Here is a 14,179-nt window from a genome sequence, read left to right as displayed (position 1 = left end):
CAGTCATCCCGCTGAAATTAAAAAAAAAAAAAAAAAAAAGTTTGGACTATTTTGTGTCTTTTTGAATGAAATAGCCAGTATTTTGAACCCTGCCTTAACCATCTCCTCTTTGAAACATTAGACATTTTTAGCTGTGTAGCGGTCAAGTGCTTTTTTTCTGCTGTACAACAGACATAACTCCTTTTCCAACATTTTTTGGATCATTCTTATTTTCTTTGTTGTTGTTCATGTACCTGCGTTTGGATGTTTGTGTTGTTGATAAATTTTCTGCCATTCTAGTCGATTGTCATCCTAATTAGCACTTATTTGGGAAACACCTCTTAAACCGTGACAATATTTCCCATCATGCTTCATGGCATCGCGTGCAAAAGATTTTGTAAACTACGTTTAACGTTTTGTATGGGACGTTTTGTTTCAAAATTAGTTAGTCTGGAGAGCTGGACTGAAGAGAGCGCCCTTTTGGGTTTGAATTAGATTAGACAAACCTCTTTGACAGCATAGCAAAGTCTCAGGGGTATAGCCAAGAGAGATGTTTTTCCTCAGGAAAAAAAAAAAAAAAAGCAAACCCAGGTTGAACAAAGCATTTTGTGAATTTGTGTCAATAGCAACAAAGTGTTTTGGTCAAAACAGTTTCCCAAACTCCTGAAAAACTGCGAGCTTTCACTGAAGTGTTTTCTAAATGCAATATTTTTATACTTCATTTAGACAGTTTTAGTTGAAAAATATCGCAGAATGTTTTGTTTGACTCAAAATAGATTTGGGTTGGGATTTTTTTTTTTTTTTTTTGGTTCACGGAAAACTCAGTTTTGATTTTCAGTCAAGCCAAAACAACGTGTTTTTCAAAACTACCAGTGAACCAAAAAAGTCATGTGCTCCCGCTGCTCTGTTTGCGCGCTGGACTCAGACGATCATTCTCCAGCCATTTTAAATGGTTTTCATGAAGTTCCCTCATGAGATTTCCCCTGAGATGAAAGTGGAAACAAATCCGCTGTGGTATTGGAGCCTGTCAATGAACCTAAAGATTCAGTAAAGGTTGGGTTTGGATAGGATCTCAAATCCAAATTCTCGTCTTCGGATCCAAATGGTTTTGAATTTGAAATCTCAGGTTTCAGGCCATCTTGTATGCCTTAAGCTAAATAGCATAAACCTACTGCTCGGAAGGGGAAGGCAGGGAGGACCAGAGAGGTTCCCAAAACCCCAGGCGCAGCTTTAGCAGCACAGGTTTCGCTGTCTTTCCCTGAGCTATATCCGCAGCCTGCTGTCTCTCTCATCTAGGCTATATCCAGGCTACATCCAAATCGGGAGGTTCTTGAGGACTGAAACGAATGCTGCAGGACAGTGCAGATCCATCTCCTTCATTAAATTTACAACAGTGGTCTTCCTTTTTTTTTTTTCTTCTTTTTTCCTCCTTTTTTTCCTCCTTTTTTTTCCTTTTTGTAAATTCCTTTTAATCTCATCATGTTTCTTGTGCAAACGAAATGCCATAGTGAAATTTTGTTTTTGTGACTGAAGGATAAAATTGGGAAAAAAAAATCTCAGTGTTGATTTCAGAAAACTTGTAATGCACTGAGTGAAGGGAAGATTTGTCAGAAAATAAGATTTAAAGTTTTCCAAAAATGATCAGCAATATACTGTATCGAACTACAGTGTCACGTCTTATTTCTGTGACATCTTATTCAATGGAGACCTTTTAAAGATGAAATAATTCTTTCATTAGAAATATCCAGGGAAGTTGACTTTGCTTCCATTTTTAACATAATAACACCCAGGAACATTTCTGGGATGGAGATATTTCCTTATGAAATCAGACCTGAATCCACCTCATTCTATATTGCCTCTGGTGCTGCCCATTCCAAGAGACTCTTTGGCCGTAAAAACTCCACAGTCAACATATATACAATAACACCCTCTTGCATTAGATCCCTTCTAATTAGAGAATGGCTTTAACCCTGAAGCAGTAGGTTTAGATATCCCTTTCAATAAAATGGGTTTAGTTATTCATTATGTGAGAAGAAAAACCAATAAAATTGTGCTGGGAGCCAGAATATAGAATATTTTCTGTAAACTAGTTTTTGGTTGGGTTTTTTTTTGTTTGGTTTTTTTTTTTATTGTTAGAAGAGGAAACTACTCACCTTTGCAAAAGCCTGACTTGCTGATGAGGGCACATAGAGAGAGCTTTACTGTTACTGTAGAGGATCAAAGTTATGCAAAGCATGTGACCTTTGCTGGCCTTGAGGCATGATGCCTTCTTTGCATATCCCTGAAATAGTCATGGTTTATTACTACAGTGTGGCTTCCTCTGTTTCTGTGGTTCATGCCGTGTGACAATTTATTGACAATACAAAATGAGGGGGATAGCTTCCTGGTAGATCCATTCGTGCAACTTGTACATACTGACGATGTGCATGCCCATCGTGCCATACTGATTGCAATGGCTGTCGCTAGCGTTTCTGGGCACTTCTCCTCTTCCCACCCCGTGATGTCTTCTTTCCTCACTGGGTTTTTTGCCCCGTAGGCTGATCTCCGCTCCAAAGACGACACACTGACCCTGTCTCCCAGCAAGGACTTGCTGAGCGTGAGAAAGCCTTCGGTGGGACGCACCCACTCTTTGCCAAATGACAGCTACATGTTCCAGCCGCCGTACTCCAGCCCCTGCCCTGCCTCCCTGGGCGAGAGGAACCCGGCACATCACAAGTTGCAGTCAGGTACACGTCTGTCAGCTGGGACAAGAGCAGGATTTTCCAATATAGCAATATTTTGGATTTTCCAAGCTAATCAGTAGGAGGCAGCAAATTGCTGTGGTTTTCCAGTGAGGCGTTGATGTCCAGACTTGTGGAATGGCTTTGTAAAGTCCCTCCACAACTTGCAAAGACCCTCCACAACTTGCAAAGACCCTCCACAACTTGCAAAGTCCAGGCTGTTAAAGAGAACTCCTTTCCTCTGAGCTTTTTGGCAACGTGAGAGTGAGTAGTTGGCCTAGCTCAACGCTGATTGTCCCTCCACCTGGTTCCCCAAGGGTTACAGTCCATACAGCCTGGGCTCCATCCGTCTCACCTGAGCTAGCTATGGCCCCGGAGCAAAAATCCCAGCAGAAAAATATTTCCTTCTGTCTGTTTTTTTGCAGCAGTACCTATTCTAGCAGGTTTTGGAAGCTCTATAGGGGAACATCTGTGAAAGAAGGGAAAATGGTGTCTCTAAATGCCTGTAAAATGAACATAAATGTGCTGAATTGAGAGAGATCTCAGTGTGAGATGAATGGAAAAATGAGAGAGTGCAGAATTGTCCTTCCCAGTGTGCGTGGTTGGGATATACGCCTTAGAGCTAAATTCAGAGATATTCTTAGATACAGCATGTTGCAGATACCAAGGGCTCTCTCTCTACCTGCACCTCTGTACCTGTACTTGCAGCTGCCTCCCGGTGCTTATCAATGTGATTTCATTTGCTCCGTCTGCTAGGGGTTACCTTCTGCTGGTAAGTGAACGTGGCTGTCTCTAATTCTTCTGTACGTGCCATCATTTTAGACATTTGTCACAGATAAGACGGAGAAGTTTTTACAAGCATTGTCATTTGAAAGCCTCTAAGCAGAACATAATTTCAGTGCTGTTCAGAATGGTAGGAGATTTGAACAGATTAGAAATAAGATGTTGAAATTTGCATAGTAATAAGAATTTGGATGAATAGGGACTGTTGAACAGCAGAAGAAAAATGCGGACACAACGGAGGAAGATGAATCTGGAGTTGTGAGAAATCACTGCCATAATATGGAATTTTCAAGGTCAAGAGCTGTCTTTGAAGAACCTGTTTGTACATAACGCAAAAGGTGCAGCTAAAATCCTGGCCAAATCCCACTGAAGTCAATAGTAAAACTCCCATTACCTCCAGGAGAGCCAGAATTTATGGCGCTCTGCAACACCCAAGAAATTCCTTGGAGTTATAATCCCTGACCATCCAAAAGGGCCTTGTTTGCTACAGAGGGAGTTTCCAGTGCTTCATTTTTTTTTTACCCTTAATTCAGATTTGTTTGTCCTGTCTTGAACAAAAACTACGTCAACTTGAACAAAAAGCGGGTAATTTCTGAGTTGTTCTTTCTTCAAGATTGCAATTCCCGGTTCCCAGCTGGGAGAACTGAACAGCCCTGGCTTGGCGGGGGGGCGGGCATTGCACCCTTGTAAATCCACAGGAAAAACTGTTCCGCTGAGACATAGGAGAAGTATTTTGGAAAGGTAAAGCTGATGTCTTATTCATAACCACATTAAGCAATTAAACCTTTTGTATTTTTCTCCTGCTGGTGAAATTCCAATCGTCTTAAGCCAGCCAAAGTGCTCGGAGGTGGGTAAGGTGCCCAAATCTTGGCGTATGCATCGTTGTCCTGTTCCACCTACAATGTCACCGCTTTTCAGGGTGGGGGAAGTCACCCCTACCTGTTTACAGTTTGTAATATTATAAAGTGCTGCGAAGAGAGCAAAAGGTGCCAGGCGCCTCTAATAAATCACCACAACTAAGCCATAATATTTCAAGCCGAGAAAGGTTTTGTTGTCAGAAACACTGGCACTTGCAGGAGGTATTTGTTTGAATACTCCTTCGTAATGGGGCTGTTGTTCTGGGAAAGATTCCAGGACAAATGAGATTCTCTGGGATGCGGTCCAGGTTAAATGAATTGTTTTGAAAAATGTTGAGCCTGGGGGTGGGGGGGGGGGGGGAGCATGCAGAGTTTCAAACCTTTTAGAAGAAGTAGCCAGCAACCACAAAGGGTCAGAAAGAAGCTGGAGAGTATGTATTTCCTTCTCCGGGGATGCTTTGTAAAACTGGCCTTGAAAGCTGCCAGGTGCCGTTCCTTTTTGCTTCATTTCCAGTGTACACGCTGGTTTTGAGATCCCAGCAGTCGGTCTCCGCATACGCTCAGGTGTGGAGACATCGTTTTCTAGAGTCTTTAAAAGTCAGATCCTTGCGGTGCGAAGATGTGTGGTTGCCTGCAAAGTTATTGGCTTTAAAGCAGGGATGTAGAAATTGCCAGTCCAGATGAACTTCTACTTCATAATCTCCTGTTCTTAACAGGAGCTAGTCCCAGTTGTATCAGGGGAAAATGCCAAGAAAAATGAAATAATAGACAATTTTGGAATAATTTATTACTAGGTGGGAGTTTTTTTCCTAACCATGGAGAGCCAGTTGCTGAATTCAGTGGTTTTGTCGTGCCTGTCTGTTCCAAGGTGCAACGGAGCAGTTTTCTCTGAAAGGTCATTGAGATGGGACACAATCCCCAGATGAACACGTCACGTTTCTGTCTCTTCTCCCTCTTGCCAGGTTCAAAGGCATCGGTGCAATCGCAGCCGGCGGACACCAGCTCTCTCCTGCAAATTCCAAAAGACCATTTTCACCACATAAGAGCTCGTGACCATTTGGTGAGGGAGAGCAAATCCCCGGTTTTGCAGCAGGTGCACTCTCCTTCTGCTGAAAGGCTGCTCCGCAGACAGGTAAGCAGACTTACAATCGTGAACCTGCTGAGGTTTTGTACTGTCGTGTTTCCAGGTTAACCGTGCTTTAAATTCAAGGAGGGATTCGCAGAGAAACCTCTGGAGAACTGTAATTCTCCTACAGAAAAAACAAAAAGGTTGCTGGATTTTCATCTGAAAGCCATCCAGGAGTCTCCAAAGAATGTGCGTGATGAGTATCATCTCCTCTGGCAGCATGCCTAAATGTTCTCCACATTGTTAGCACTTTATTTTTTTTCAGTCCTCTTCATAAACGCAGCCAAATGCTCCCCAGGGGCTCGTTGGGGTTAAGGAACTAATTCTTAACTGCTGTGATTTTCTCAGTGCTTGAAAGGACACAGGGACTGCAGACTCCATCCCAGGCCACCCTTCCTCTGGCTCCTCTGGTTTCTCGAAAGGGGAAAACTGTTTAAAGGAAGCTGGATATCGCATATGCAAAACCATCACGGAAAGCATACTGTTTTTACAGTGAGAATTGAAAATTAAAATCCTTTTGAATCTCCTATGTGCTTTTGAAAAGTTTGAGTATATGCAAAACAGAATGCATTTTATTTTGCAACCGTTTTTATCTCTGATTTTTGCCTGGCATTGATTTAAGTCCTGATTCAACCAAAGATCTGAGAGATCTAATCAAAGATTCCAGTCTGGTTGATTGGAAGCATAAGTTTAAATTTATCTTTTTTAGTAAAATCCTTAAACTTGTGCTTCACTCTCACATTTTTAAGCATATTTCATTGTGCAGCTGGACTAGGACCAGAGGCATGTCTGATTCCCAAACTCTGCTTTCTTCAGTAGTTTCATGCCTGATTTTATATACACAAAATAGATCAGTTCTATTTTTTCAAAAGCAATTTCTTCCCTGCATAAAAATATTCCCATTTCTTTAATCTTTTAATCAACATTGACAAATTAGACAGTTGATTCATTAAGCTGTAAAAATGAATGTGAAGTACCAAGGTTAACAATTACATTAGTCTGTAATACTAAATTGACATAAGAAATTCCTAGCATGTATTCGTTTGCACAGGGCTGGCCAGCTACCCCAATCACTGCTAATGGGGAAACTAATTGATGTCATGATTCCAGTTCATAACCACTCTCTCTTGCTTTCTAATGAATAACAGACCCATCCTTTTGAACTGATCCATCTAGAATAAATTACCATGTTAGCCATCTTCCTCAGCCTAATTTTGTTCATATCTTTAAAGGCTTCTTTTTCTAAACCTTTTCATATATTTAAGTTAATTTATCCCCTTCCCTCCCCTCTCTGCTCATGCAGTGACATGAGCATGCTCTTGGAGGGACATTTCAGAAAGAGAAAAGCTTTGGGACAGTGAGCAGATAGGGCCCACGGGCCGGGCAGATCCCTCCGAAGGTTGGCGAGGTGTTGCCTTGGACATGCTCCCGAGGGGCAAGCAGCTCCCAACGTGGCTAATGGAAGCAGCGAGGTTGGTCCTGGCAACGGGGTGGCATTGCTGGTGCTGTTAATTGCAATCTAGATAGCCAGACACTGTGAGACTTCAAGAAGCAAAATTCCCTTTACACCTCCCCGCACTTCTGCTTGCTCAAGTACTCTCTGCTTGGCTCCTGTTATTGCCACCACTAATTTGTTACTAGCACATCACAATAGCCCAAACTAGCAAAGCGTTTTGGTTTGCACTACCCATTTTTCCTTATTGTTGCATATATTGCATGTAATTCTGATTTGTTTTCTTTTCTTTCTTTTCTTTCTTTCCTTTCCCTTCCCCCTTGTCCCCTCTCCTATCCAAAATTTGTGCATAGATAAATCTTGTCCACCACATACCTGGTCCGTGCACTTTCCTCCATCATTAAAACCTGTGTGTTTAACCTCCTTTTCCCTCCAGAGTGCTGGAGAGCGGACACAGTCCCTACAGTAACGTGCAGTTTAGACTCCAGAAAGTTTGACAATTAGCGATGCACTCGCAGATGAAGATGGGTGGATCGGATGCTTTGAGAGAACATTCCCTGCTGAGGAATAGGCTCCTTGGCAGTGCATTGCGCAAAAGCTTTTCTCCAGGGGAATTCTACCTGAAATTAAAACTGTATTGATTTTCTGGCTCCAGGACTGTGTATCCAAGGTGTAGCCCACACCAAGCTGTGGCTACTACAGGTGTACGCCCCAGTGGGATGGCAGAGGGTCCTTTTATTTTGAAACAAACCAGTAAAACGTTTGTACAAACAGTTACTACTACCAACTACCAAAGATGCCTGTATCATAGGGAAAGAAAGAGCTGGTGGTGACTAATACTGTCGTTGTGTGCAACACAGGTTGGTGTACAAGCAAAATTAATGACAATAATTACTTTTTGCTTCTGTAGTCTACATTTTTGTGGTCTCTGTGTCTCTTCTTAGGATATGAACATGATCTCTTCTCCCAAACACTCACTAAAACTATTGGCATCGAGGAGACCAGAATTAGGTCCACTCTGGACTGTGGTTAGTTGCCAGTATTATGCTGTAAAATTTTAACTAGAAAGGATTCACCAGCATTGGACAAAATCATTTGCCGTATTAAATATTCTCTCAACTCTCGCAGACGACAAAGGGAGCCCAATGTGCAGATGTAGCAATAGACTCTTGTGTTTCTGCGTGCACACATGTGCATACTGCAGCTGATGAGAGCTTTGCCTGAATAGAGATCATTTGGCTGAAACGATCCTTGTGGGACAATTTTTATATAAATTCTAAGATCATTTTGGGGCGATTTGTCACAAAAGCATTCCTTAGCGTGAGGAATTTCATCTCCTTACACTTCTCTAAAGGACTGAGACCAGCTGTACACATTTCCTCCACATTTCTCTGTGAAGTTTTTAATCTTCAAGATCATTTAAGAGTCTTCTCAAACTGGGACTCTGCCTTTAAGGGCCAGTTAATGTGGCTGATTTATAAACCCTTTTGACAAGGGATGCAGTGCAGTGAAAAGACAAAGCCTTCAAAACATGGTTCTCTCTGCCAGCAGGCACTCATGCTGCATATGGCTCCAGACAGCCAAGGCAAAATGTGCCTTAGGAAGCCTGAACTCAAGCGTCAGAATAAGTTGAACTAATTACTTATTATTATTATTATTATTATTATTATTATTAGTCCAGCCTTGGACTCCAGCTTTTCCAGCTCCCCTGCCATAAGATGGTGCAGAGTCGTGGTTCCAGCCTGGGCACCAAAGCCAGGGTCAGGCTGCTGGTGCAGAGCGTGGTGGCTCTGGCATCCCTGGCTCTGGGGATCCTGCTTCATGCCCTCAGCATCACCTGAGCTAGAGAAGGGAATACACAGGCTCACTTGCACATCTTCCCTCTTCCACTCGTGCCTGGACTGCTAAAATTATAAAGGGGTTTGCTGTAGACCCTCATCCTTTGCATAACATGAATATGTCTAAGTTTGGGTGGAGGCATTCTGGTTTTGCAGCCCTCCATCCTTAGAGGAGAAAGCTAAAGGTCAACCATTTATGAAGAATGATGGGCCAAATTCTGCTGTCACTTACACAGGGACAAACCCACAGATCACTGAAGCATGGGAATTGAACCCACGGCGCAGGTCGAGTTATAGGAGACAGTAGGTCTGTGCTGAGGTACCTCAGCAGAGTTGAGCGCCCTGTAAATGTTGTGCCTTGCTTGTACTAACCTTTGTTTGGTCTGTCTCTCTCATCTGGCAACTCCCCTCCTCCCTGATCCCTTTGCGCTCCGATACAGATGGCTATAAGGAACGACTCTTTGGATAGCAAGGAGAATCTCCACACCGAGGTGAGTGAACTCTCTGACCCAAATGTCCCCGCTGTGCCCAAGGAGGAGTCACCAATGGCTCTGACGCCCTCAGAAGCGCAGGACTTGGCTGCATGGAGCCGGGCGAGCGTTCATACACAGCAGCATTCCCACGATCAGTATAATATTTCAAAGCAGGCACCAGCATCGTGTGCTTGTGCAGACTCGTATCAGGAGACACCTGGAGATTCAATGGACCAAGAAGTATCTGAAATAAACAGCTCCTCGGAGCCTTTCACTTCAGAAACTTGTACAGCCTCGAGTGCCTGTTCAGAGGTTCAGCCTCTCTCTCCTAAGAGGAACATAGGCAATACCGGCAATGTTACACTGAAGGACCTGAAGAAATACCACAGTGTAGACACCCAGGGTCTTCTAAAAAAACCGCCCTCTTGGTTAGATGATCAAAGGAGACATTCGATAGAAATTTGTTCGATGGAAAACAGCCCTCAGCACCATTCCACATCTAGCTCTTCTGGCTTCATAAGTCAGGTGGTAAGTGAAATGGAAGGCTTGCAAGGAACACGGCAGAAGAAAAAACTGAGCCCTCCATGTATATCTATAGATCCACCTGATGGACAGAGTTTGCTACCTAGAGGACCTCACAGCATCTCACCTGCCAGTGGAGACATTTGCTTGAGACGGCGTGCTCCATCTTGTGAGTCCAAGGATTCGATGGATATAGGGGATTCGTTGCTTCCAGACAGTATGTCAACATCTCCTACCCCAAAGAAAGACTTGTTGACACTTCCTAGCTTTTCCTTTGATCAAACGGAAATGGACCCCTGAGTTACTTTTCTGTTGGTGCCAAATGTTTTCTTCCTTTCATGTAATAGAAAAAAAAAAGAAAAAAAAAAATTAAAAAACTCTGTATTCCAAAATGGCACTGGGTAAAAAATTTCCAAAGAAAGATTAAAGAACCAGCTGGTTAAAAGAGTGGTTAACCTATATCACGCTTACTTAAGCATATGTTCTGCTTAGGTAAAAGCAATACAATGTGCAGAATCTATATGTATATTATATTTTATTAAATTAATTGAATCTAGTATTGCGGGATGTAGTACATTTTGTGACTAAAGACTCGTTTAATTTTCTTCTATTTTATGTATCTCAGAATATTTCTGAGATGAAGTTGGTTTTTATGAATATTTTAACCTAAAAATATATATTTAATCCCTTCTCTTTTTTGTTTTGTTTTGTTTGGGTTTCATTTTGTTTTGCAAAGCACAAAATGTAGCCAATTAGTGCATTACAGAGGAAACGTATCCCACAGTCAGCAGTAAATAAGGATTATTTAATGTAATTTATTTTTCCCCTTGGACTTCAATGATATTCTGGGAAAAAGATTGTTTGGGTAGTATAGAAATGCAGTGGCAGTTTTTTAACAAAATAATATTCCAACCTTGCATAAAATCGACATCCGTTGTGAAAGCAGGTGCACAAACCCAGGAAGGTACCACGTGCTGATAGATGTCTGGGGATGGTGACCGCAGAGCCGTGTAACTGCACACAATACTGAATTACCAAAGGGTATTGCAGATCACCCACTGGTGACTCACAAAATCATGTCAATGGCTAATTTTCATATGTGCCTAGGAAACTGAGGCAAGAAAAGCCTGTGGGCACTTCTGAGATGTTTTTCCAGTGTTCTCCGAGACAGACTGTTTCTTTTGCTGAGGTTTATACCTCTGTAAAACCGCTGTTTGCAGCGGAGCCGCTCCTTTCTGCACTGTGCGAAAAGATGAGCAAGGCCACGCTTCAGATTTGCGGTGGGTGAATTCAGTGCAGACGTGACACAGCAGTGGGCTTAAGCACACGTTTAAAGTTAAGCTCTTGCTTAAACTGCTTTGAGGTGGGTCGTATTGAAGTAATTCTTGAAAATTAAAATCATATGCTTATGTGTTTGACAGAATCGAGGCCTACTGCAAGTTCTTTTACAGAATATATGTAAGAAAGTCGGTAGATACTGAAAAGTCTGTTGATTTTCCGGTTAGAAAGTCAGGTTTTTTGCTGTCACTGCTAGAGTTAATTCACATGACCCTGACTGTAATTTTATTTCCAATCTATCAAAAGCCTTAAGCAGCAACATCATGATAAAAAGTAGATAAAAACGGAATTCATGTCCTTACTTTGTAACATGTCCTTAATGTCAGTCATCTCAGAAATTAACTGTTTACTTCTGTGCTAACGCCCTCTGCAAAAAGCAGTCTGTAAAACTGGACGGCACAGCCTGAAAAATCAGGAGAGGTTGGTCTGGTTCGACACCTCCTGCTCTTCACAGGACTGTTGGAAACCAGACATTACCTTCCCTCAGCTTCCGTGAAATCCCATTGAGATGCAGGCTAAATGAGACTCTGCGGGCACGGTTTTGAAGCGTGTGAATAGTCACAGGTTTTAAACTGCGTACATTGATAAGGCTTTGCTGGATCGTGTCTTTAAACCAGCGCGAGCAAGAGGAGGATTTGTGCTAATTCTGTCAGTCGGGAGTTTGTAACTTTTTGAGAACTACTGATCTTTTCAAATCACTACAACGTGTTGATGTACAGCCTTTTATCCATTCAGAGATTAGACTGTTACGACTACGTGTATCTGCGTTAGCTTCAAGTATACATACAAGATGATGCTGTTTATACCGAACAGCCCATGTGAGGTCTTAAGCTCCTTTATTTTCACTTTTGAGGACGTTTACTCCAGAAACGATCCCTGTTGATTTACATGTCCTGGAGAAATGTAAGGGCTTTCAGCAGGAAGTCAGGCAATCAGTGTATTTGAAGTAGGAGGATTAACATTCTGTACTATTTACTGCAGTTAGATTAATTCTTGGCTGGGACATTTTTCCCCTCTTCAACACGGGCCCGTATGGAGACCGCTGTCTTTGATATGCCAGTCCAAATCCGGAGTTAAGCCCGTTTAAAGCAATGATTTCAAACGAACCTTTCATCAGTTCTTCCCCCAGATCATATTTAAGGAAATAATAAAATTACAATGTATTAAGCCTGAGAAATATTCTTAATCCCTTCTTGGTTTTACACTCGTAATGAGCCTTAGCTTTGCCTTTCACATGTACTAAATAATTTGGGAAAAGAGCTAGGCCACTCAAATTGCCCACCCGGGTTCCTTAATGATTAGGAGTGCGTTTGTGTAGCTGGAATGATACTACTCATGCAGCTCCTTCCTTACCAAAAAAAAAAGAGGAAAAAAAACCCCCAACATTTTAGCTTGAAATCATGGCACAAAATGGTGATGTGATGTTAATCCAACGCTCAACTCCAAATGTAACAGAAAGCCTAAAGGCTCTTCTGATTTCACTACTTGGGGTTTTTGCCCACTGACATGGTTTGTGGAAGTAACAAAAAGTTTACATCATATGTGAATATTCGGTAAAGACTAGCTGATAAAAAAATACTCTATGATGATGCATTCAGGAAAAGAAATCCATGTAAAATAGTTTGTTTTCTAAACCAGATAAGTTTTTTCTAGATGCCCTTTTGACAAACAATTACAAATGTACTGCAGTGTGTGCAATAATCTTAAGATAATTTTAAATACCATTTGGGGGGGTTTTATAGAATTTGACTTTTTTTAAACAAAATGTACAAAATCCACAGGAATTCTGTAGAATGGTTATGTTGATAGAATTTTTTATATTTTTGTAGAAATCTATAGAGAAATTGTTAAAAGTCTGCGTAGCATCTTGGGAACAGAAGCAGCTCTTATCTACCGAGTTTCTTTTCATAAACCTGGAGCTAGACCTACTGTATTACACCATGTATAGCCTAGTTTCAGAGCCTGCATCCAGGTCGCGTTTAGAAGTAAGCAGCTAAGCTCAAGTTCTACGATATTGCAGTGCTATTACTGTTCGAGAACTGTACCCGTATAAAACCTCTACCCCCAAAACGCAGCCCCTATCAATGGTAAAACAGTCGCATGGCTATCCAGTTCATTCAAGCACACCAGCACTTTACTACTGTGGATTTACTGTATACAGGTGGGAGGAGGATATTCTATTATTGCCAGTCTGACACACGGGGAAAAAGAGATTGCAGACGTGTCTGGAAAAATGTAAATTCCATTCTTGCAGCCCCTTGCACACAGAACTGACTTTTCATAGCTCGGTTACAGGCCATTTATACTGTAGATATTTTGGAGGAGGGCAAAGAAAACACTGTTTTTGACTTCTGTGGATTGCACTCAGCACAAGGTGTGTTCAAGGTGAAAAAAAAAAGAAAAAAAAAAAAAAAGAAAACAAATGCATTACCACTGTAAATTAGGCTATGCCCCAGTCTCCCCTTTTCTGCCCCTTTGGCTATAATAACCCATGTACACTATTACACAAGGTGACTAGAGTAGGCACAGTACCATTGCAATGTCCGTAACAACCTAGTATATATTATAGAACTTTGTATTTAATAGTTAATATATTGTTATACTGTATCAGGTATATAGGCCAAAACGAGGTCTTTTGGTCAGGGCAACAAAAGGTGGTATTCATGGGGAAAATTGGGTTAAAATGTTCCTTTTTAAAAAAAGAAAAAAAGACAAAAAATGAGTGTAAATCTTTACAAATGACAAAAACAAATGTGTCCTATTAAAAGCTTTTGAAAAGAAAACAACTGTGCACTTCCCTTTTTTGTTGTTGCTGATGATAATCTGTATCATTCAGAGCGGTCAAATCTTTGGTCATGTTTTAATTGCAAACAGTTGGGAGTAGGTATTGTACAGCAGCAGCGGACGGGAAGTTGAAAGAAAGATTGCGACACGTCGGCCCTTCGTGAAGCAATTCGGTTTGACATCGCAAGCGAGCGACTCTGGCCCAGGGTGTGCTGTTTTACCAAGGAGACCAACAGTTGTGCTTCTGCAATTGCACTACGCTGGCAAGTCCTTAACCATGTGAAGGCTGCTGGGACTGCAACGGAG

The 14,179-nt window shown here is 41.8% G+C and overlaps 1 protein-coding gene across 15 annotated transcripts in view; it reads left to right on the top strand.

Moving 5' to 3' along the window:
- The window catches only part of CACNA1G (calcium voltage-gated channel subunit alpha1 G), a 151,497-nt gene extending 137,658 nt beyond the window's left edge, over positions 1-13,839 (top strand). For all 15 annotated transcript variants that reach the window (XM_054846273.1, XM_054846271.1, XM_054846272.1 and 12 more), the window contains 3 exons: positions 2,516-2,705; positions 5,302-5,471; positions 9,197-13,839. In XM_054846273.1, coding sequence (XP_054702248.1) covers positions 2,516-2,705; positions 5,302-5,471; positions 9,197-10,051 — 1,215 coding nt within the window. In that variant the 3' untranslated portion in view covers positions 10,052-13,839. The remainder of the gene's footprint in view (positions 1-2,515; positions 2,706-5,301; positions 5,472-9,196) is intronic.
- Positions 13,840-14,179: the final 340 nt, after the last annotated feature.

This window comes from Grus americana, chromosome 18, assembly GCF_028858705.1.
Source record: "Grus americana isolate bGruAme1 chromosome 18, bGruAme1.mat, whole genome shotgun sequence".
In the NCBI taxonomy this organism is placed as follows: domain Eukaryota; kingdom Metazoa; phylum Chordata; class Aves; order Gruiformes; family Gruidae; genus Grus; species Grus americana.
Note: the sequence above shows the minus strand (reverse complement) of the source record. Positions and strands in the feature narration are given on the sequence as shown.